The 25,210-nt window shown below is 26.8% G+C and overlaps 5 protein-coding genes across 6 annotated transcripts; 4 read left to right on the top strand and 1 right to left on the bottom strand.

The window, feature by feature from the left end:
• Nucleotides 1–312: 312 nt before the first annotated feature.
• On the top strand, nt 313–5,114 carry LOC106785067 (enhancer of split mgamma protein-like). The gene is made up of 4 exons (XM_014745207.1): nt 313–366; nt 1,620–1,709; nt 4,261–4,632; nt 4,737–5,114. The coding sequence occupies exons 1-4, from the start codon at nt 313–315 to the stop codon at nt 5,112–5,114; spliced, it is 894 nt and encodes a 297-aa protein (XP_014600693.1).
• A 1,828-nt stretch (nt 5,115–6,942) lies between these two features.
• On the top strand, nt 6,943–8,116 carry LOC106785062. The gene is made up of 4 exons (XM_014745203.1): nt 6,943–7,172; nt 7,251–7,424; nt 7,599–7,793; nt 7,928–8,116. Exons 1-4 carry the CDS (start codon nt 7,092–7,094, stop codon nt 8,114–8,116), a joined length of 639 nt encoding a protein of 212 aa, XP_014600689.1. The 5' UTR covers nt 6,943–7,091.
• A 51-nt stretch (nt 8,117–8,167) lies between these two features.
• Nucleotides 8,168–9,911, top strand: LOC106785061 (arginine and glutamate-rich protein 1-like). The gene is made up of 6 exons (XM_014745202.1): nt 8,168–8,314; nt 8,425–8,632; nt 8,719–9,053; nt 9,127–9,294; nt 9,615–9,750; nt 9,880–9,911. The coding sequence occupies exons 1-6, from the start codon at nt 8,183–8,185 to the stop codon at nt 9,909–9,911; spliced, it is 1,011 nt and encodes a 336-aa protein (XP_014600688.1). The 5' UTR covers nt 8,168–8,182.
• Nucleotides 9,912–10,363: 452 nt separating this feature from the next.
• LOC106785059 (IQ motif-containing protein H-like) lies at nt 10,364–13,723 on the bottom strand. Its single transcript, XM_014745201.1, has 7 exons — nt 13,715–13,723; nt 13,542–13,606; nt 13,032–13,457; nt 12,442–12,925; nt 10,995–12,168; nt 10,650–10,905; nt 10,364–10,574 (listed from the first exon to the last, which is right to left on the bottom strand). Exons 1-7 carry the CDS (start codon nt 13,721–13,723, stop codon nt 10,364–10,366), a joined length of 2,625 nt encoding a protein of 874 aa, XP_014600687.1.
• A 402-nt stretch (nt 13,724–14,125) lies between these two features.
• Nucleotides 14,126–17,797, top strand: LOC106785146 (dymeclin). 2 transcript variants are annotated; one of them, XM_014745345.1, is made up of 12 exons: nt 14,126–14,290; nt 14,778–15,082; nt 15,163–15,366; nt 15,448–15,692; nt 15,774–15,989; nt 16,072–16,244; nt 16,334–16,459; nt 16,564–16,677; nt 16,791–17,006; nt 17,086–17,277; nt 17,381–17,497; nt 17,606–17,797. In XM_014745345.1, exons 2-12 carry the CDS (start codon nt 14,796–14,798, stop codon nt 17,744–17,746), a joined length of 2,031 nt encoding a protein of 676 aa, XP_014600831.1. In that variant the 5' UTR covers nt 14,126–14,290; nt 14,778–14,795; the 3' UTR covers nt 17,747–17,797. The 2 variants fall into 2 exon arrangements, with proteins under 2 accessions (XP_014600831.1, XP_014600832.1); XM_014745346.1 differs by lacking the exon at nt 14,126–14,290 and adding an exon at nt 14,461–14,509.
• Nucleotides 17,798–25,210: the final 7,413 nt, after the last annotated feature.

The raw sequence follows: 25,210 nt of genomic DNA, 5'->3' as shown, positions 1-25,210 counted from the left end.
TCACTCATATTCTATCAAAATTCTCTCTTTGTTTCCCTTTTTCAATTCAATCGCGAATCCGTATTATTTCCCTCTTATTATTTTTATTTTTTGTTTGTTTGTTTGTTTGTTTATTCTTATACTTGCACGCGTGCATCCCAAAAAAAGTCAATCGTAACCATCCCCACTGTCTCCCCCCCACCCTTCTAACAAAATAAACCAAAAACAGGTGTTTTCTTTTCCGTCGTCAAGATTTTCATTATAAAGTTTACCGGTGTCAATAATTTTACCGAATGCAGTTGACGATATTCAAGGATAACGCGAAATCGTGCAATGATGTCGTACGATTGTCCGCATCCAGTTTCGAGAACGTATCGATACAAAAAGGTAAGGAAACAAAAACAAAAAAAAAGAAAAAAGATATTACGTATCCCCGGTTTGATTTTTTATCTTATTATTATTATTATTTTATTTCTCCTTCATTTTGATTTATTCTTCTTCCTTTCTTTTCTTTTCTTTCTTTTACCTTCTTGTATTATTTTACCGTTTGAAATTAATTTCGAATTAAACAATTTTCGCGAATAATATATATAATATAATAATTCATTGTTTGTTTTATCAATCTATACGATATAATATATGTGCGCATTGTGATATGAAACGAAATCAATTCGAATATGTTATACTAACTCTAATACTTGACGAAGAGAATAATAATATTATAAGGATATATTTTTGATTATGTATTTATATTTCTTAGAAATTTTGATCAAGCATTATATGACTGTACATAGAAATTAATCGTACGAGAACTAACGAAATCGCGTCATGCGATAAAACACGTAATCGAGAATCGTGACTCGATTATTCGCGTGTGTAACAGAGAGAGAGAGAGAAAGAGAGAGGGAGAGAGAGAGAAAAAGATTAAGAAAATAATGATGAATGAAACACGCGTCATGAACTAAAGAATTAAAGTTTTGTCGTCATATACAAGGTGTTCAATAAAAATCTAACTATAGAAATATCGTACTAGATGAACAACGCGAATTAACTTATTTTTTTTTTTATTCGTTCATTATATTTTATTTTATTTTATTTTATTTTTTTCTAATAAAATAAATTAGATCGAGAAAAAAACAAAAATGAATTGATTTATTTTATATATTACTATTATTTAATATTATTTTCTTCGTAAATTTTCTTTGTTTTTTCTTTTTATCTTATTGTTAGAAGAATTATTATTTATTTCGTTATATATGTGTGTGTGTGTGTGTTTTATTATTATTTTTCTTTTAATCATTTTTATAATATATGTCAGGGGTGAGTTGGAAGGTTTTTACTAGCCTAATATAGAAATAATATATTTTGTTCTTCTTTTTTTTTTCGGTCAAATATTCAATTTTATTATTCGACGTAGGCACGTCGATACTTTTCAACTTTTATCTCCTCGTATAATTATTATTATTATTATTATTATTATTTATTTGTAATACAATTATTTATATTATAACATAAATCTCTACAAAAATTCATTATTTTAATTTTTTTTGTCTTAGTTGACTATCGTAATTACCGTCACAAAAATATATTTATATATATAAATTGTTATTAAAAATATTATCAATGTTAATTTTTTTCAGATAACGAAACCACTATTGGAACGAAAAAGACGAGCACGTATAAATCAATGTCTCGACGAACTGAAAGATCTCATGGTGGATGCACACGAAGTGAGTAGTATCGTGTAATGTTAAATAATTATTAAGAAAAAATAAACAATAATAAAACAAAACAAAAATATATATATATAATAGAAAAAGAAAACTGAACTATCATCATGATCTTACGGTATAATATATCGATGAACGAAAGCTATATAAAAACATTTAAAACTTCTATCCAGATATTCTCTAGAAACTCGATTCAAACGATTTCTCTATTAGTCACAGTCGAAAAACGATACAACTAGTGTCGATTAAACATCGTTTAGATTCATTCATGCGTGCGACCGTATATATTAGAAAACTAATTCTAATCAAGAAGACTTTAGATATTTAACAGATTTCAATATTAATTTTACTATTTTCGTTTCGTTTGATTTTTTTTTTATTTTACAACAGTTATATTTATTTTATCATATATTTTTTTTTTTTTTGTATTCTCTAGAAATCCTTATATATATTATTATTATTTATTATTAAATAATATTCCTGATCGAAGGTTTTAAAAATAAATACAAAGTTTAATAACTATATATAAATATACGAAGGTTGAGATGAAAAGTTTCGAGCCTCAACGAAAAACCTGTTTCCTTTTTTTTTAAATAAACAAAAGAAAAATTGTTCCTATATTATAGAAACTCAATTACCTTTTCAACTCATTCGCATAATTAAACGTATCCATCTTATTAAACAAAATTATATATAACACTTCTATATTATATATTATTATCTTCAATATTATTATTATTCACATATTCTTTATATGTGTCCTTCTATTATTTATCTATTACATGAAAAAATAATCAAAATATATGATACGTAATCGTAATAATTATCGTTGATTCAAATGGAAATACTTATTGTTAAATTAATGTTAAATGTATGTATGTGGTTTAGCTCAAATAGCACGTGCTCTCCGTGTGATTTCTTTTTTTTTCCGTCCAAAAAGTAAGGCGTCTTATTTTTCTGTTCTTTTTTTTTTTTTGTTTTTTAAACTTCGCACGACTCCATTTACGATCTCTCCTCTGTTCTGCTGCAATTTTACGGCTCGCGCTCCTGGCAGGAAACGCATTCTCCAGCCGCAACTGCGCGTGGCAATACCATTTTCCTCCTCTTAAATATATTCCAAGGACCGTGGGAACTCGTTGAAATGTCAACGACATTTACTATTGCCACGACGACAACTTCATTAATTATTCGAATAAATTTATCGCTATCTATATCTCCTCACTTGTTGGTTAGTATTTCATATTTTTTTTTTTCTTTCTAACCCCCCTATTCGTTCGTTCTAATTATTTTACATTATATCTTACACAATATATATATATATATATATACGCGCGATTTTCTATATAAAATATATTAATATAAACATTTATTTTTTTTTTTTTTTTCATTTATGAAGATATTTATATAAAAATATAAAAGATGACGTATACGCTTATAGATTAATATATTTAATTATTGTTACAAATTGACATACTCTCTCTCTCTTTTATAAATATATGATTAAACAATGTTGTTGTTGTTGCATGTTAGAAGAATACAATCCTTGATAAAATTTATTAACGAAAAAAAAAAAGCAAATATAAATAAGAAACCACGTTTTCAGAATCAAAGTTTTTCGATGAATTTTTTAGTTTCCGTTCGGTTTTGTTTTTAAATAATAATAATAAATGATACGGAGATATACCGTAGGTAATATTATAGCTAAGATAATAGGATTGGAAAACAAAAACAAAAACAAAAAATAAAGTCTACAGCGTTTCGCTTTGAAGATGAAAGACCCTAAAGAAATTTACGTGACTTTGGATTTGAATTAGTTTCGGTAATCAAACCGATCCATTGCTCGTCTTTCTATAAACCAACAAAAGGGACGTACCGTGTCGGTAAGGAAAAAGAAAAGGATTTCTTCCGTGATTCAGTCATGCACGACTCTCTTGATCAAATGAAAAAGGATCGATTCTCGAATCCGTTCGTCGAGTTTGAACGATAGATCGAAGATAGCTTGCTAGCTCGTGCGAGCGAATCAAATCAAGAATTATACACGGAAAACTAAGATTACACTTAAGATTACGATCTTTATAATCATTTAAAAATTAAATTGAAAATTATAGGCGTGCTTTTAAAAAATATTACAACTTTTACATTTTGTTCCTATTACCGTTTATACATATTACATATTGCGTTATATTAATTATTAAAATATAATATTACTTATATTATATCTGTAAAACGGGGTATAATTCTTGATTTAAAATTAATTTGATTAAATATATATTTCAAGTTTACGATTTAAGTAGAATTTAAATTACAAAAATAGATCTTTGTGCGCTTTTTTATTTTATATATATTTTTTTTTTCTTTCTATCGTACACTAATTTTATCTTCATGAGAAAAAGAAATCATTAATTTTTACAAATCAGCGAAAAATGTTAAAAGAAAATTCATTTGACAATATATTTATTTATTTTCTTCTTTAATTTGTTGAAAAAATATATGCTATAAATCATTTTTATTTAGATTAATAGAAAATAATTAGAATAAAATTTCTCTATAGACGGAAGGTGAAAATATCAGTAAATTGGAAAAGGCAGAAATTTTAGAATTGACGGTACGACATTTGCAAAGATCACAAGCTGCTCGTGCCGCCGGTTTGTTTCCTGGTATTTCAACAACGTCAACGGCAACGTTAACAACAACAACTATAACAACAACAACAACAACAACAGCATCAACAACTACAACAACAAGAATGACGACGATAATAAACGACGAAACTACTGCCGAAAGCCGATGGCAATCTGGTTTTGGACATTGCGCTACGGAAGCTTGCAGATTTTTAGCTGCACTACCTGGCAAAGCAGCAGAAAACTTGGCAAGGCATCTAGCCGTAGGTCTTCAAAATAATTCCAAGATCAACTCGTTAAACGTGAGTTTTTATCTATTTTTATATCATTCAAAATGATCGAAAAAAGGAAAAAAGAAAAATAAAAAGATGAAATATTATGTTTAATTTTTGTTTTGTTTTTTCAGATCAATCCTAATCTTTCAACGACGTTAATCGATCTGGATCATAGTACTTTGATCTCTTGTCCTTGTCCGATCAGTCCAATTTCTCCAACCGATATGAATATTCCAATTTCTGTTAATAAAATGGATCAATCAATCGATGTTAAAACAGGTACTTTTAAAAGTACTTCTAATTTAATAGAAACAACGATAGGCTCGTTGGAAGATTGTAAAAGATATCACGATAACGATCAGATTAAATTAGCATTGATTAAAGAAAATCGTAAAAATTCAATGGTCAAACGTAAAACAATCAATCCGCAAAGAATGAATATGGAAGAAGAAGAGGAAATTGACGTTGAACGGGTGGATGATGATGATCTCATGTGGAGACCATGGTAGCGAGAAATTATATTTTTTCTTATAAATAATATTTGTATAATATTATTTATTCGCTTAATCACAATCGTGATTAGTTTTACGTTGTATTAATCGTTCAAATCTTACGATATAAAATAACTTTAATATTAAGCAGGATTATAGTATTACGATAATGTTGATCCTTATTTTGGTATATGGCTTTAATTCCGTAAATATAGTATTGTAAGATTCATTCTTACGATATTATTTTAAGTTAATATCATAGCTTGTATTATAAGAAAAAAGTGACAAAATATTACCTCCGATTATTTGTAAAATCATTTTAAATGTTCAATAACGAACTGTACTTTAACTTTTCGTATTATAGTATAATCGTATAGAACTTTAAACATTTGTTGAAGCATCGAATGAACGATTTGAAATATTGTACTATCTTTTATATATTGAATCTTTAATCTTTACTTTAATTATTATTTTTAAATTTTAGATTAAGTTTATCTATAAGATGAGAAGAACGACAAATCATATCACTCATTATAGATATTTATTCCAGTTTTCATATAAATATTAATACTTTGTGTGTGATTAACCTGTGATAGCAAAATGAAAGTTACAGTTATACTTAAAACTTTATTTTATACTATTACGATTCTTGATATTTTAATAAAAATATATTTTATGCTTTTTATCTTTAAGCTTAATTACTTTATATCAAATGAAAAAAAAATATTTTGATACTACCGACAAATGATACAGTAAAACTTTATGTTATGGTGATGTCGGTAAATACAAATTAATTCTACACCTGGACATAGAACTACGCAAGTCCCCTTTTTTATCTACCCAGATTCATCAAAGTTACAACCACGGGACCACCAATGAGCGATAGTAGGTACTTAACGCGAAATAAAACTGTTTTACCGACCGAGAGAAAATAAAACTGTTTTACTGACCGAGATTTTTAACTGTTTTACTATCAGAGTTACTAAAGTAATGAACATTTGATTATATTTGATACAAAACAATAATTATAATAAATAAGAATATAATGTAAATGATATTAATAAAAAACCAATACGCAAATAAAACTTCTTGGGATGTAAATCGAAGAACTTACGGGAAACTGTAAAAATGTTAAAGTTATTAAAAAAACATTATAAAGTTATTAGTTTCTATAAATAAAAAGGATAGTAGGAACAAAGGAAAGGAAAATAATACAGATATGGTATTAACTAGGAAGTTAAAAGAAACTAATTACAATTAAAATGTTTATGGTAAGCGGTCTTTTGCTGGATTTTACTTGCAATGGAATGTATATCACATAAAATATGATAAATATTATATCTAAAGTAAAAAACCATTGCCCAAGTCTAACCATGAGGAGGTAACCGCTTCTGAAGACCCGGGATGTGCATCCTGAAGATGTCCACATCCGAAAGAAATGAAACAAAAGAAAATTATTTAACTGAGAACGTTTTTTAAGAAACTTAACTCTTAGGCCCCACCCTAAGAGTTTCATCTACTCGTAAGTAATACGTTTACGTCGAAATTAAAAAAAAAATTGATATAAAACAATGTATATTATACAAATGCAAATACAAATCTGCAAATCGTAAAAAAAAAATCTAAAAATCGTAAGATTCGATATTCAGTCGACCTCAATCTGGTTTTTATTTTATATCTATATTAATTATAACAATTAATTTACTCTCGATTTTAAATACAAAAATTTTGTAAATTTCACAAATATCAAAAACGAGTAGAATAAAATAATAAAGAATATTTCAGATAAACCATATTGATCGTATTTGTTTGGTTTCCATCGAGTTTCCATATCAACCGGTCAAACATGCACAAGATTGCAATACGTAGCACTGTACATGGATCACAGTTACATAAACACAGTTTTATATATATTTCCATAACAAACGATTGCAATATTGAAAAAAAATATTATTATATTTCACATATTATATATATCGATATTATTTATTAAAAATGGTTCGAAGACAAGTAATTCAAGCGGATATGTATTCAACATATCACTTGAAGCCTGGACAAACGTTAGAAAATACTAAAGTAAGCTGCTTCTTTCTTAAATAAATTTAACGAGGGGAGTATGTTACGTATTAAATAACTTAACAACATTGTACACAGATATCCGAGAGGAAACTGGCATTGATAGCCTCTGAAAGCGCTTTTCAACGCTTCGTTGATTACGTTAATCAGCCACAAAGATTGGCCGAAGAAAGGGAAGTAGCAAAAATGAAATTGAATGCTATTAAAAAGGCAACTTATGAAATGTCTAAGACATGGGACAATACTATTGAGGTATTATATATTTTATGAGGTTTTTTATTCTTATTTTTTTATTTTAATTTTTTTTAATTAGAATATATAAAATAGCATTTGTCAACTTTTAGTTTTTGATCCACAATATTATTAGGTTGTGATAATATTGGAAGTATATGTTAGATCGCGTTATAGAAATATTTGTTTTAACAGAATGTTAAAAGAAGAAGAAAAGAGGAACTGTTGAATAAACGGAAGATCGATGAAGAAAGAAGAAGACAATTTGTTAAAGAGATGTCAGAAAAAAATGCTGTTAAACGTGCAGAAATAGTACGACAGGCACGAACTTTACTTCTTTACAAACAACCACAATGCAGACGGATCAATAGAGCAATGCTCGTATCGGAGGTATATTATAGAAGAGTTTTGCAAAAAAATGAGGCTCAACATTTAAGGTTGCTTTATAATTTTAGTTTGTAATTAATAAAAACAAGCAAAAAAAAAAATCAATAATATAATCGATATTTAAATTAATTATCTAGTGTCTAAGAGAATTAAACGCTCAAGTTGAGTTTCAAAAAACTATTAAACAAATGGATGATCAACAAACAACTGAATACGTAGAATCGATTAAAAAGGATGTCGAAAAATACGAGCAAGAAGAAAAGAAAAAAGTCGAAGAAAGTAGGATGAAAATTAAAAAGTATACTATGAAATTAAAGAATCAGTAAGTTATTTTCATGAAATTAATTAATTAAAAAATGACATCGAAATGTGTATTGTTCGTTCTATAATGAATGTTTTTAAGAATCGATGAAAATGCAAAAATGAGAGAGATTGAAAAAAATGAAGAATTAAAGGCAGAAATACAAGATCAATTAAATGTCAATAGAGATTTGCAACTTATAAAAGAATCCCAGGCTAAAGAAGTAAGCTCATTGTTAGATACCAATATTTGTATTAATATCGATATTAAAATAAATGTTTTGTATTAATATAATAAAATAAATATATAAGTATTTTAACGAATACCTTGTAGGAGTTGAAAAGGAAGAAAGAATTGCAAAAGGATTTTTTAAAATCGATCGATGAGAAAAAACATGCCCAACTCGAATCTAAACGTAACGAGAAATTCGAAGATCTTGCTATCGATATATACAACAGATCTAAATCTCGAATAAAAAAGATGTTGAAAGAAAGAGCTCAAAAAGAAAAGCAATCTAGGGAACAGAGAGCTAATGTTATCGGTAAGAAAACAAAATATAAACAAGAAAATAATTATACACATGTGCAAAATGTTAATTATAATTTTTACGTGATTGAAATTATACAGGAGAACAATTTGCTTCTCTCGTCGATTCCTCTCGTAAAATCGAGAAAGAAAATGAAAATTTCGTTAAAGCGGTTAATGAGATAGAAAAAAATGCAATTGAAAGATATAAAGCGCGAAAGGATTACGAAATTGCGATGAGAACTGCTAGAATCGAAGACAAACGTAAAGACGAAGCTGCTAAAATAAAATTAAAGAGAGATGAAAAAGATATACAAACTTGGGAAACATTGCAAAGATTCAAAAGGGAGGAATATAATAAGCGAGTAGAATTAAATGATCGAATAGAAGAACGAAATAGAAAAATTAATTATGCTCGTGATTTGCAAAAACATATGGTAAGAAAAATTTTAGATTAAATATAATATATTATTAAGAAAGATGTTGAATGTATTTGTTTATTTCTATTAGCAATTACAAAAAGAGGAACGTAAATACCAAAATCGTCTTGATGACGATTTTAATGAAATGAAAGCTGCTATTAAACAAGACAACGAAAGAGTTTTATCTTATAATCAACAAGTCTTAGAAGAATCTAAAGGAGTGAGACCACTTTATCCTATTTTAAAAGCTATCGAGGTATTAGTCTATAGTTAATTATTATTTTTAGATACATACTATAGGATCTGATGTGTGAAATTTAAATAAAACAAAATTTGTCTTACAATGTTTCATTTCTTTGTTTAGGTTTATGCAATTTTAAGATATATTTTTATAAATCTTTTCCTAATATGTTCATATAATTTAATTTTTACAAAAAGAAAAAAAAAGAACAGGAAAAAATGTAAACGTAATCAAAACTCTTGTCACATATCAGTTTCTGTTGAATCTATTGAACAAAATTTAACTGACACGTAAAACATACTAAAACCAAACAAAAAATGTGTTATTTTGAACAGGAATGTAAGGAAGAAATGGGTTTGATAAAACCACCAAAATTAATTAAACCTATTTCACCGAAACAATTAAAACGAATACGCGGAGTACGTCGTGGACCTTGTACGAAAATCGTAGAAGAAAATAAAATTCATTATATATCCGACGTATAATTATTAAATGTAAAATTAAATCTAAATCGATTTTTTAAACGATCTAACCAAAGTGGAATAAAATTATATCGATCCTCGATTCGTTGAAATCTATTTTAAAATATTAAAAAAATAGATTCCCCACCTACGTCTTGGTCTAACCAATGATCTTTTTACTCACTTATATTTTTCGTATTATTATATTTTATCGTGAAAAATAATATTTTACTTTTCTTTTTTATTTAAATAAAACAATTGACACCTCTGTGACAAGCGTTTACTTTATTTAAATATATTTACTTGCATGGATCTCGAGATAAATCGTGATAATTTAAAGAGAATTTTTCAAAAAACTCAGCTATATCTGACATATTCGTTTTGGATTTTCTTTTGCTCGATAAAGCCCGAGATAATTTTTTTAAAATATTATACGTCTTTGATAATGTCATTTTCATGTAAGGAGTAACAATCGTCATGGTACCAGTATTTTTAATTTCGCTATCGTGTAAAATAAAATGACAACCTTCTTTTTTTGTAGCTTCGTATATAATCTAAAAAAGAAAAATTAAATTATTATTATATATATGTATATATTATATAAATTATAAATTAATTATACACTATATATTATATACTCCAATATCTTCCATAAGAATTTTTAATTTTGCCCAAGAATAATTAGGCAAATTTTCATGATATAAATCACAGATTACTATTCCAGTTCTTTCAGTAGTTTCATCCCATTCTGTATAGTTTATTGACGAATTTGTAATTCTTTTTTTAGAATATTGTCGTATAATGACATTAGCATTAAATGTATCTGTCGTTGAACTATTTAATAAATAAAACGTTAATGATTAATAAATATTATAACAAACGTGTAAATATCTAGAAGTTTAATCGTACTTGTAAGAACCATCGATGACAAATTTCATCCAATCAACGTACTGTTGTGAATGGGAATAATAAGGATGTACATCGAGTAATAAAACAATTATTTTTTCTTCATGACTATCGAAATAACTATAACAATCTATAGTTAAATATCCAAAATATCCAAGTTGTTGTAATGTATAAGCAACTTTATTTACACTTGGATTTAAAATCTCTATATTTACCGAAGTTTGTGGTATCATATAAGCAAACGTTAAAAAGTTATAATCTATAGAAATAAAAAAAAAAAAAATTGCATCAATATTAAAATTTAGAAAAAAAAGAAAAAAAGAATTTCTCTACTTATAATAAAAATACCTAATTGTATTTTATTCAAAGTACCAATCCATTTGACCGGTTTCATAGTGATCTTATTTGGAACAAAAAGGCATAAAGAAATAATACTTGAATTTTTTTCATTTGGTACAGCTTGCAACAAGCATCCAAACTTTTGTACGTGATTGTAAAAATCTTTCCAGGAATGATAATAAACTTCGTTGAAATTTGTTACAATGGAAACGACTTTTGGTAAATGAATTAACAAAGCATTTAAATATTCTTCTCGTAGATGAGAATTACTTAACCATTCGTTGCCATAACGTTTTCTTGTTTCCCTGATCGCAGGCATGAATGGTATACTAATGTGATTGATCAGAAATACACCACAGTGCTTAGTCTGTAAACCGAAATTCACTTTGATCAACCATAAACAAATATCAGTGTTTAATACTATTAATTCGGCTAGTTTAGAACAAAGCTTCGAATATTCTCGTATATCTTTAGAATGTGCCGGCTGTGGTAAACCAAGATCATCGATTATCTCAGACATTCTTGATAGATTTAATAATTTTTGTTGCAATATCATATCCGGTCCTAGCAATGGGATACGTAAATTGTCCGATATTCTAATGTCACATTCATCAATAATCCATGGTAAAATGTAAGCTGGTTTCCCATTGATTTTATTTCTAATAGCAATCAAAGTATCCTCCGAACAATGTAAAATCCTAGATACGTTCATGTGTGTACGCTCGAGTGTTTTAGCTTGTGAAAGAGGAAGAAACGTTATACGATTCTTTGTACGTTCTTGTGAAACTATAGAATCGATAATGTCAACGTACATAGATAAAAAATCTTGTGTAACTTCAACAGGCAGAATATAAATAATTTCAGACATTGGATTACGTAAAAATGATAATCTCAAACTCATTGTATGTTGATAAATAGCAAGCATTTTTGGAGTAAACGTTCGACGAATATCAACGGGATAACCAATCGATGGTATATGAATGATTACGTGCGGTTGTCTTATTAAATCGTTTAATTCGTCCATAAATTTTTCATTAAGTTTTCGAACTACGTTCAACGAAGTTAACATTTTTTCCAAATAATCAGTTTGCATCTTACGTTTATCTCTAATCGATAACCATTTATACCATAATACGCTAGCTGCTATATAACGACGATATGATTCCTTCAATTGTTTACGAAGCTACAAATTATAAAAGAAAATTCATTCTTTAAATAAATTTATTTATCATACCAAATAATGTAATTGTTACATTATTAAATTGATGCAAAAATAATTGTCGTTTTCTACTATATTGAATATAGTGTTGGGTCTTCTAGTTATCTAATTATTCTCAATATAATACAATCATGGAAAAATAAAAATTAAATTCAATGTTTCTCAATGTTAATCATTCAACATATATTCAATCATTTAAATATAATATTTAAAAATCGTGATTAATCTAATAATTACCAAATAACCACGCCAACAAGACTGTATCAAAATGGCGGCTATTTCCTCTTTATCCACAGTTTTTAATTGTTGTTTCCAACTTGTTAACCAAGGCCCTTCCTCGTCAATATCTTGCAATAAAAAAAGCAGATCTTCCTTCGACAATTTAAAATGTATTCCACTTTCAGGTATGGATAATAGAAAATGAAAAACCCTTAACGGATCCAAATGAAGGGAATATATCCGTCGTTTCTTCAATAATTTTTCTATTTGTGGTGACACAATCAAATACCATTTAGATCTAAGTTGATTACCATTAATATCGAGAACAGTAGACCATCCTTTGTTTTCTGTTAATTCTCCCAGTATATATTTCAGACTATGAATTTGTGATAAATTTATTTTATTTGAATCGATGGACGAATTTTTATACTTTCTAACGATTTGAAGATAACTTTTATTCGTCGGTAAAATTGTATTTTTCATTTTTATCTTTTGACAAATCCTATTATCAATAATAAATATTTTTATAACGCATATATATATATATATATAATTAACTATATAACAAATGTTTATAATATTAACGAGAAAATTTCAATATGACATACGTTTTTGTTTCGTCGTTGACTAAAGAGAACACTTTAGTTCGTAAATCCATTAAATCTTGTTTAAATTTTAAATCGGTATTGTCAAATTTCGTTGGTATGAAATCTAATTTTTCTGATTTAATCCTTTCATCATCAATAATTGATTTAGATATATTTTTCCACGTACAATGGCAACGTTCAACAAAAATATCTTCGTCGTTTTTTAATAAAACATTTTTGCATGCTTCGTACGGTGTTTTAATTTTGATTGAAAATCTATCTGACAATGGTTCAGATCGATATTTGGTTTCTAATAATAAATCTAATTTCATTTCTACCCAAAATTTATTGCAATCTTCTTCGATAGATATTAATTCTTTTTGCACATTGTCGTAAAGTTTTCGTAATGTTTTTAATTCTATCGGTTCTTCTATATCATTTTGTTTTCTGATAGACGAGAGATGCAGGATTTTTATGAAAAATATAAAAAAAACAAAAAGGCATTATTCTTACCTAAATTAACAAACCTACTTAATAATTTCAAGGATCTCCTTTTTTCGACGTAACAAATAATCCCTCAAATGAAAGCTCTGCCTCTGGATACCAAAAATGTTATCTTTTATTAACTTTTCGTATTGCAAATATAAATCTTCGCATTGAATTTTTTCTAAAACGAAATTATCGCGATACATTTTCATTCGTACATTTAACATTAACTGAAGTTAACCGTTTATCTTTGAACCGCGGGAAAATGAACTCTCGTTAATATGTGTGTGATGACTTTTTTAAATAATATACTTTTTTTCAAATACACACAGGTTAAATTTTGTATACAAAATTATTAATGTATATATATATGCAATTATATATTTGATATTATATAATTTTAATTTGTTAATAAAATATTATATTATAGATTTAATATATTGCTATTATATTTATTTGATAATTCGTTATTAATGATCATAAAAAAAAAAGTATGCATATTTAATAAGATCTGTTATAATCTCTTTCAATGTGCTGCCATAAATCGAATGCACTGTATTGAATTAATCGATATATTATTCGATAGTGAACATAATAATAATTTAAATAACAATTATATATTGTATGTGAATAATATATTAAAGGGAAATATTTAAATGTATATAATATCTATATAGTCGATTTTAACGGTAACAGCGCAGTGCCCTGTAAGATCACGGTACTTAAACATTCACAGTGCAAAATATTCCTTTCAGGTGTTATGTGCGACTCAATTGCTTTCTTTTTCTAATTTAGTAAGTGTCGATTATTTATCGGATTATTTAACACGTAGTTCATTAATTTAATAATCTCGATTATTCATTTAATAATGATAATAATAAATATTTCCATATATTACGTTTTATGTAAAAACTTTTTATTATAGTTTTTCTTGTATTCCGTATACGGTATAAAATGAGGTTATCTTCCGGATTCGCTGTCATACATTTAACTTCGTTTGCATGATCACTTGTGTTTGTAATTTATGTATATATATATATATATATATATATATATATATATGCATGTTTAATAATGTAAAAATACAATTTTATACTGACTTAATGAAATATTTCTGTTTTTTTTTTTTTTTTTTTTTTACTATTTTTTGTAGTTTCATGATTATTTTTTTATAGGTTATTAAACTTCTGTCAAAGCTACCTTTTTAATTATCTTTATTTTATCTACTGAATTATAAACGATGTTTGTTTTAATATTTATAATATTAAAATGTGTATACAGAATTAAGAGGATATAGCAATGGGTATAACACCAAGCCGTTATGAAGATTTTTCAAAAAATGAACATTTGGAGAAGTTTTGTGGAAAACAACCAATTCCTCCAAATGATGCATTTTGGAGTTCGTTTTTATCTTACAATATGCGACCACCAATAACAAGGAACGATCAAATAGAACTTGACTCCCAATTAGATATAGCTTGTCAACAGTTATTGAATAATAATCCAACAACAGGGAATTTTGGTAGCTTGATACAAGTTACACTTATCCGTATAAGCGAATTACTTGCGCCTGTACAAAATCAGAAGTAAGTAAATAATGTTATTATTTTCTTTCTATATAGATTATCAGAGAAACACAATTAAATTAAAAATATTTTGTCTACAGCATAGTATCCGCATGGCAAACATATAATGCGTTATTCGCTGTAAGATGTTTTTTAAAATATCTTGTTGAAACTGTCGGTGAAGAGGAAATGATAAAACATATAGAAGCAACCGGAATATCTGCAGGAACACAATCAACATCTTCGTATAGATTAGAAGATCTTTTTGAATCATTATTAGAACTCATAACAGATCTACCTTTATGGTAAGTATTTAAAAAAATGTTCAAATTAAATCTCTCTCGTTCAAATTACTTTTAATAATATAATATATTTTCTCTGTATAGTGAATTTACATATATCGTTCATTTGGAAGCAATAAATTGTCTCCTCGTACTTCTTTCCGTACAATTATTTTCTCAAACTGCTGCTGAATACAGTCCTGTTTATAGAATAGCAATGCATGCTCAAAGTAGCGAACATGCACCAACTTTGGTATGTACACTATTACATAACTTCGTACAACAGCAACATGCACCGGCAGGATTATTTTCACAACAACCGGGTGGCAGTATAGTTTTCAGTATAGCTGGTAAGTTAATGCGTATAAAATCTATATATGCGATATTTGTTAAATGTTTTATAATATTGAAAAATGTAACTATTTTTTTAGCTGGATTGTGGAATGTAATTACAATGGGCATGGGTCATAGTTCGAAGAACGTACAAATTTTAAACAATGGTGCAACGGAAGAGGAAGAAAAGAAACGAGATACAGAAACCCCTCTTGCTAGTCAATCTTTACTATTATTATTAGTTTTAACAAATCATTGTACTGCAACACAAAATCCTTATAGAAATGCACTTTTCACATTTACAGATATGCAAGGTAAATATTTTTAATAAGAAAAATTAGATAGAAATAAGATATTTAAACTGAAACTATTTAAACATATATTAATTACTTTCAGATGATTATACTCAAATAGATGGATTTGCATTTAGATTTAATTTAAATAAATTATATAGTACAATCTGTAAAATACAAAATACCGATGAAGTCACGTTATTATTGTACATGTTATTGCATAGAAATCAAAATGTGAAACATGACATAATGAGAAGATCAGATATACATTTATTGGTAAAAATCTAAAAGCATATATAAATAGGACAGCATTTTGAAAATTCTTTTCATATTAATATAAAATAATATAATTATTTTTTGTTTAGGTAACACCAATATTACAAATACTATATCATGCACCTAATAATACATCCCATCATATTTATATGTCACTTATAATTCTTTTAATCTTGAGCGAAGATGAAACATTCAATAAAAGAATACATGAAATTGTAAGTTTTAAAATCAAATTATTGTCTACGTATGTAATTATGTATTTCATTTTTAAATTGTTGTGTATACAATTTCAAATTATAATTGATATTATACTTTACAGATGCTGAAAGGTATTACTTGGTATACTGAAAGATCTATAAGTGAAATATCATTAGGTGGATTACTCATTCTTGTTGTTATAAGGACAATACAATACAACATGTTTAAAATGAGGGTATTTATATATGCACATATATATATATATATATATATATAAGTGCATAATTTAATTTTATTTATTTAATATAATAATATTTTCAATTAATAAATATCTTATTATACTGTTAGGATAAATATTTGCATACAAATTGTTTAGCTGCTTTAGCTAATATGTCTGCTCAGTTTATGTCTTTACATCCCTACGTTAGTCAAAGATTATTAAGTTTATTTGAAACAGTAGCAAGAAAACATGCAAGATTGGAAGCAAAAATAAAAGCGTTATCTACTGTTTCAACCGAAAACACAACAATCAATGTTAATGGGACCGTGACCAATGCAGATTTAGTAAGTAATTAATATTAGTATAAACCCCTTTCTTGTAAATAATTATTTACAAAACATACTTATTTATATTTTCCAACAGGTACAAGATTTGACCATATTGGAAGAAGTTCTTAGGATGGTACTCGAAATTATAAATAGTTGTCTGACACACAGACTCGCAGAGAACCCAAATTTAATTTATACTCTTCTATACACATTTTGCGAAAAAGATATTTTTGAACCATTTAGATTACATTCAGCGTTTCAAGATATCGTGCAAAATATAGATCCTGTAAGTTCATATAAAACAATGTATTTATAATAATGATTTATTTTTTTTTAATAGAAATTTAAAAATTAATAATAATAATAATAATTTATAATATTCTTTCAAGGTTATAGATTTCTTTTCATATAAGTTAGAACGAAGGGATCAGTCTCAATTGGGTGTCAGTCAGGTATTAGCTATAATACAGCAAGGTGTCACAGAATGGCCTCGCGATCGCCTAAGAGTGCGTACAAAGAATATTACTCGCTAACATATTTCTCTTCTATTTATATAACTTTAAATATACATTATTGTTATTATTATTATTATTATTATTATTATATTCTTTTAGAAATTTCCAGAACTCAAATTTAAATATGTGGAAGAAGAACAACCAGAAGAGTTCTTTATTCCTTATGTATGGAGTATTGTTTGTCAAGGAGCATTATTACATTGGAGTGCTGAAAATATTAAATTACAAGCTAGTATTTAAATTTGTCTATAAAAAATTAATTCAATATGAATTCTGGCAAAAGAAATAGAAGAAAAAAAGGAATGAAAAGGATACTATGCTAATATACTAAAATTAAAAAATATATATATATATATTTAATCTATATTAACAAATGTCTAAAATTTATGTGTATGTTTGTGTTTATATGACAGAAAAGTGGAACAGAATAGTTTGGATTTAACTTTACGCTTGGCCACTTTCAATTTCATTTTTATCTTTTTTCATATTTTTAAAAAATACAATTTTTTTGAATTCTCATTTTTTTGGGTGGCCCCTTTACAGCTATCCTAAACTTTCACTTTCTGTCTCGTCAAATAATTGAGACTAATATCTGAAAAGACAGACGGAATATGCAAACATACATATAAATAATATGAATCATTTATCAATATAGATTTTCATCAAAGTAAAACGAAAAATGTAGTTTCAATGAATTGAAATAATAACACCGAATCGTTCAAATTTACGAAGGAAGGAAGTAATAGATTTTATAAAAAATAATACGAAATTCTTTGAATACAGAAATCATATCTATCCTAGTCTTTAAACTTACGGCTGTATTTGTTTATTATATACGATTCAAAGAATGATTTCTTTGTAATATTAGCAATATTAGTAAATTTTAATGGGATGACAAAATCGACATAGACGTCTATATGCAATTTTATTTGGGTGCTTTAAATTGCCTAGGTATACGATTAATATATATACAGAGATTTTTCTAATATTTTGCGAATAAATTATAATTAATTTAAAATATTCATTAAAACAGAAAAGACAAAAGAGAACTTAACCCTTTGATTGTAAAATGCTCTAAATTGAAGCACTTTGCTTGTGCAGTACACTGTTCGCAGTTGATTGTTGTCAAAGGGTTAAGGAAAGATAAATAAAACCATTATTTGGTTATTGTGTATATATACTAAAACTTTAACTTTTTAAAATATCTTCCTACTTTTAGTTAAACTAAATATCACTCATAAAAATTTTAATATATGCATATGTAGAAGTGTGGGAATACTATTATAGGAATAATTTCTTTTTTAATGTATTAATATATTGATTCGTTTAAATCTTACGTTGAACACATCGAACGAAATGTGATCTATAGGATATAAAATCTATATATAGCACTTAACATCTTTATTACATACCTTTATTACATATGCGCATTGACATTCATGGCAGTTGGTAGTAGAGCTTTGTGTATTGCAACTATATAACAATGTAGTATAATGTAATCTTGAAAATTGAAGCATAACACATTTTTATTACTTTAAAAAATTATTTAACTTATTAGAAAAAATGTAATTTTAACAAGATACAATATGTTAAATATTTATCAATGAGTACCTAATTAATATATATATATATAAAAAAAAAAGAGTTTAAGTCAACACAATATTTTTTTGCATCTTATTATTTAAAACACATAAATACACAACTCTTGAGAAATTAATTATAAAAGAAATTAAAAAATCAAAATCGTTCATATTTCAAAACTAATATCGCAAGATATATATATATAGCACACTTTCCATGAAAATTTATATATATATTAGAATTGTTTTTATAAAACAATTCTACAATTTATCGTACGTATGGTATGTGCATGTAAGTACATCAAATAGATTTTTCAGACACTTGTCATTGTAAATATACTTACTTCAAAATGCGCGCAAGTGAGAGCTCCTTATTTATATATATATATATATATATAAACACATACGTATTTAATGAACTATTTAATTAAATAGCAATATTGCTCTTAATATAACACTGCATTTGTGTAGGTACATGGTATATGCTGTCCATGTTCAAATATAAATGTAAGTTAACATATATATGTATATATATATGATGAAATAAAAAGTTCTGATATTTATATACAGAATTGTGTGGAATGTTTCAATATATCCCAGGTATATATTTTCGTTTAAAATTAAACATTCTTATACATATATTATAATATAAAAGAAGAAGATTAAATAGATAAGTACATCATGTAATAATATAAACAATATATAAAAGAAGAAAAAGAAAAACAAAAAAAAAATTGAAAAAAATTGTATGAAAATGAGAAATAATCTTGCTTTTGCTTTTTATAGAAACATTCTAACTGATATTTTATTATTCTTTCTTTTTCCATCGCGCATTTCAGATAGAATATATAAGTCGATCTATATTTTTCGAATGTACATCTTTATTAAACAAATACAGTTGACGTCTTAATATTATCTATATATATGTATATATATATAATATATACATATATATTATATGTCGATATAGATCGTATTTCATTTTCCTAGCCTGTGCAGCGTATATATGCGACCGCGCGCGTGTGTACGTGTGTCATATACTATTGCTAAACATCTCTTTTTTTTTATTATTTTTTTTTTTTATTTGAGAACGATTTCTTGTTTGTTTATTTTATTCTGTTGGGAGAATAACAATTGTTAATTTGACGTTTCTGTGCGTCGCGTGCAGACGCGCCGAGTAACTCAGTGTGTCGTAGTCATACATTAAATTAAAATTCATATTTTAATAAACATTGCCTCTTAGCCATATGTCTCTCACACACACGTTACATAATTAGAAACGTGATTAGCGCGTAGATAATAGTATCGTTACCCATAATAATTAAATTCCTTATAGCTGTTATTCTATTAATCGTTACTTAATCTTATTAGTTAACACACAATCAATCTGCGATGGGAGGGAATTTAATCGGCCCGTAATAATAATCAAATTACGGGCCTATATTCTATATTTCTCGGTAGCTGATTAATTAATAATATTCATTTATATGACAACGTCGCTCTCTCTCTTGGATAATCTCGATTCTCCTCGCGTACTCTTTTTATTTTATTTTATTTTATTTTATTTTATTTTATTTTTATCATTATTTTATTTTATTATTATTATTATTATTATTTTATTTTCATTTATTTTTTATATTATTATTATTTTATTTTCCTTTATTTTATTTTTATTCATTTTTTTATTTATTTTTCTTTTGAAATCTCTCAAATATCTCGTTACTATGTGTAGTATCTTGTGAAAGGACGCGGCGTGTCATTTTGCGCATATTTTTCTCTCTTTACCATATATATATCTTTTTTTTTTTCACATTTTCTTTTTCTTTTTTTGTAATTTTTCTCTTTTTTTTTTTAAATTATTCACGTAACTTCTTTTGTGTAGTGTGTTTCAACGCGTAATAAATGTATATATGTATGTATGCATGTATGTATGTATGTACGTAAAGAGTTATGCATTTTTTTATCTTTACACAGAATGAAGCACGTCAAACCAGAAATGATATATCTGGTTTCGAGTGATATTCTTAGTATAGATAATAAGTAAGTAATATAGAATTTCGTGTTTAATTTCATTCGCAAAGAAATCATCCATCTCTTGTGTGCACATTTAGTATATGTGTATGTAACGTGTGTTAATTTACTGTATCTGTCGTATTTTCGTGTCAGAAAATTGTTCTTTTTTTTGGTCACAAATTACACATCCTTTCCATAGTCACGCGTAAAATTTAAAACATCCGGGACACCATTGAGGTACCATTACGTGTTTTTAAGCATTATAGAGAATATGTCCAAATATATACGTAAACATACATACATGAGAGAGTGCATGTGCATATGTGTACGTACATGCTAGCTGCCTACAAAATACAATGGTACGTTTCATAAATTCATACCTTCTCTTTCTTTCTTTCTTTTCATTTTATCTGATTCTTTTTCTTCTTTTTTTCTTCTTTTATTTCATTTTGTTTAATATCGTCTTCTTCTTCATCATCATCATCATCATCATTATCATCATCATCATTATCATCATCATCTGCAAACGGCGTAGATATATCTTTATATATGTGTATATATTTATATATATATATTTATTCATTTATATATATATATATATTTATATTATAGTATATAATCTAGTCGATTTTCTTTTTTGTTCTTCATAGGTTCCACATTTTCCTCACAATTAATAATTAAGTACATCATTCAAAGTAGGTTGCTGCGTACACGCGCATTTTTTCTTCCTGCGTTGGTTTCATGGTTTCATGATTTCTTTTTTCTTTTTTCTTTTCTTTTCTTTTTTTTTCTTCTTTTTCTTCAAATGATTCATATATTTAGCTGCAGTTTTTCTGCGTTGTTTGCTGGGATTTTATAATGAGAACATATTGAGAAATACTTTTTCTTGTGTTATTTTTGTATCCCTTTAATAAACGCCAACCTCCACCCCCCCAACCCCTATCTCCTAAATAGTTCAATAGATTGAATGAGAAAAAAATGCCGATAATGCACGTCCGCTTAAGAGTTCCGTCTATTCTCCCTTTTATCATTGAGGACAACCGTGTCATCGTCGTTTTATACCGAGTAGTCTGTTTTGTATTATATTCCAACGGTTCTCGCTTTTAGCTGACAAAGGACAATATAGCAACTTAATTTTAATGTGCAACGTTTTACTAATAATAGTATTAGATGTATATATATATATACCTGTGTGAGAACGCGTCTGTTAATAAGTTTCTTTCATATCAAAAAGCGTTAAAGATAATTAAATTCGATTTTAATATATATATACGTAAGTAAAAATATTCACAATTCAAAATAGATTAATACTTAAATTACTTAACGCTAGAACTACTTGTTTATTAATTTTTAATTATACCATATTTATCGATACGGAAAAAAAAAAAATATTTCATTTCTTAAGAGAGAAATTATTTTGAAAGTAATATATAAAGGGTAAAAAAATTTGCTCATAATTACGAATTAATTAAAATCCATTGAAATTTACACGAGTTTAGTAGTTCTAATGTTAAATTTATAAATGTATCGTATTTTCTACAATTACTCAAATTAATTTAAAACAATAGTACTATTTTCTATATGTATATATATATATATATATAATCATTTTGTAATATTATAACCAACTGATATTATTTGAAATTATACAAAATAGCTATATATATATATATATTAAAATGCTTAGAAAAGTACGATTATTTTTTTTTTCTTTTTCTTTTTTTTCTTCTTCTTTATATATCCGCATACGGTAGAATACTTCATTCCGTTTGTCTCTCTCTGTGAGTAATTATAATTATTAAAAGGAATTCTTTTTTTAACGGTGATTTTTCGTAGGTATTTTCACCGGTTTTATGACATGATTTTTGAAGGATACAAAAAGCGTTTATGTCGATATTGATATATTTTCTCATAATTATAGTTCATAATTATATCAAAGGATCTACCGTATATGGAAATTTAGGGCAAATTGCGTACACTTATATCACGTATGTATGTATACATATACCTATTCGAAAGAAGAAACAAGTATAGCATTATATGTATATCCTATTTGTTTGCTATGAAAAGCATTTAATAGAGATGATGGCCTTTTATTTTATTTTATTTTATATCCTTTTTTTCTTCTTCTTCTTTTTTTTATTATTATTATTATTATTATTCCTCTTCTTCTTCTTTTTCTTCTTCATTATAACGTACTGGATTTAGAGAAATATTTCATTAATTCATGAAATATATAGATCAAATATATGAAAACGAAATGATTACAGAAAGTACGATTATAATGTTCGTAAATAATGTGTGTGCGTATGTGTATGTATGTATATGTGTGTGTGTTTTTTATTTGCGTGTTCGTATATGTTAAAACTTTTACACCGATCATTAGGAAATCCAAGGAATCAAAACAAAAAAAAAAGAGAAAATAATTCATACAACGGAATAAACTAACGACGATTTAAAAAAAGATAGATAGATAGAGATAGAGATAGAGATAGAGAGAGAGAGAGAGAGAGAGAGAGAGAGAGAGAGAGAGAGAGGAAAAAGAAATTAGATATAATATAGGAAAGAAAAAAAAGAACAAAATAAAATAGAATATAGAATAGAATTTGACTTATTATATGGCAAGTTAACATCACGACGTGGCAGATCCCTTACAATACATTATTATAAGGTGTTCTTTACGCAAAAATTTGTTTTAAAACTTCTGACAAATCTCTTATAAAAATGATATGATATGCTCGTTGGAAAAATAAGTTGTTCATTATAGTTTTTCTATGAATATAGATATCCGTACACAAATTTTCTCTCATTTTGTTTTTCTCAGTTCTAGGTAAAGTTCCGATCGCGTTTCTTTCAATCGGTTTTTTATAACACTAAATACATAATAATAATAAATACATACACGAAGTATCCGTTCATTAATTCGCAGCGAGTATACCACCAATGGGGCGCAGTCTTCGCATGATTTATATTCTTTATTATTTTCTTGGAATTTTTTTTTTCTTATTTTTCTTTTTCTTTTTTTTTTTAATTTTTTATTTAATATCCTTTTTTTCGAAAGTTAACAAAAAAAATCATTCCTTGCACGCTGCATCTTATCATTGCACGTTTGTTTGTTTGTTTGAAATAAGAGAAGCATTTTTATACTGGCGAGAGCGATCAGTATGATTGCTAAAGCGCGTCACAACCATAGATATATGTATGTATGTATGTATGTATGTATGTATGTATGTATATATGCATATAGGTATGTATGTATTTTATTTAGTGCAGGTAACATATAATATTATGACATGATGCACTTTAGTATGCATATACACCACCTAATTGCCAAGAGAAACATGCCTATTTACGTTAACACCTTAATTCCTATATATGTGTATGTATTTATGTATTTATGTATGCTTCTTGTATTCACGTATTTATGTATTTTGTTATTTAAATAGTATCATCTAATTGTAAAATACAACAATCACGGTAGAATAGCACTATTCTAAACGCATTCTGTTTGCGTTAGTGATTAAATCAGTTTGACTTCACTATTAAAATATAGAGTAGAATTCAACATACTACCGCTTAAAAAGGCACGTAAAAACTAGTTGCTCTGTTAAAAGATAGAGAGAGACAGAGAAAGAGAAAGAGACAGAGACAGAGAAAGAGAGAGAGAGATAGAGAAAGAGAGAAATATAGATGAGAGTTAATGAGAGTGAATGAGTGAGCGAGCGAGATAGATAGATAGATAGATAAGAGTAATTGCACAATGATTTATAAAAAAATAAAAAACCCCTCGTCATTATTTCGAGAATTAATAATAGGTGCACTTGCTGCGCGCTGTACTCTACTGCATTTAGAATAAAAAACACATCTCTCACATTCATAGCATAATCGTAGTCTCACAGCGGATTAATGAATGGAAACAATGTATGTATATGTATGTATTGTATAATTACATGTGTCGTCTTCCTCCTCCTCCTCCTCCTCCTCCTCCTCCTCCTGCTCCTGCTCTACATATATAGTACACACACATAAGTATATACTTAACTGGTATAGACTGTATACGCAGAGAAAATTGTTGGGCGTATCAAGTCATATACGCATTGCATATACATAA

The sequence above is a fragment of the Polistes canadensis genome, unplaced genomic scaffold (assembly GCF_001313835.1).
Source record: "Polistes canadensis isolate GaletaPanama2010 unplaced genomic scaffold, ASM131383v1 scaffold_45, whole genome shotgun sequence".
In the NCBI taxonomy this organism is placed as follows: domain Eukaryota; kingdom Metazoa; phylum Arthropoda; class Insecta; order Hymenoptera; family Vespidae; genus Polistes; species Polistes canadensis.
The sequence above is the reverse complement of the archived record's forward strand: the minus strand, read 5'-3'. Positions and strand labels throughout refer to the sequence as shown.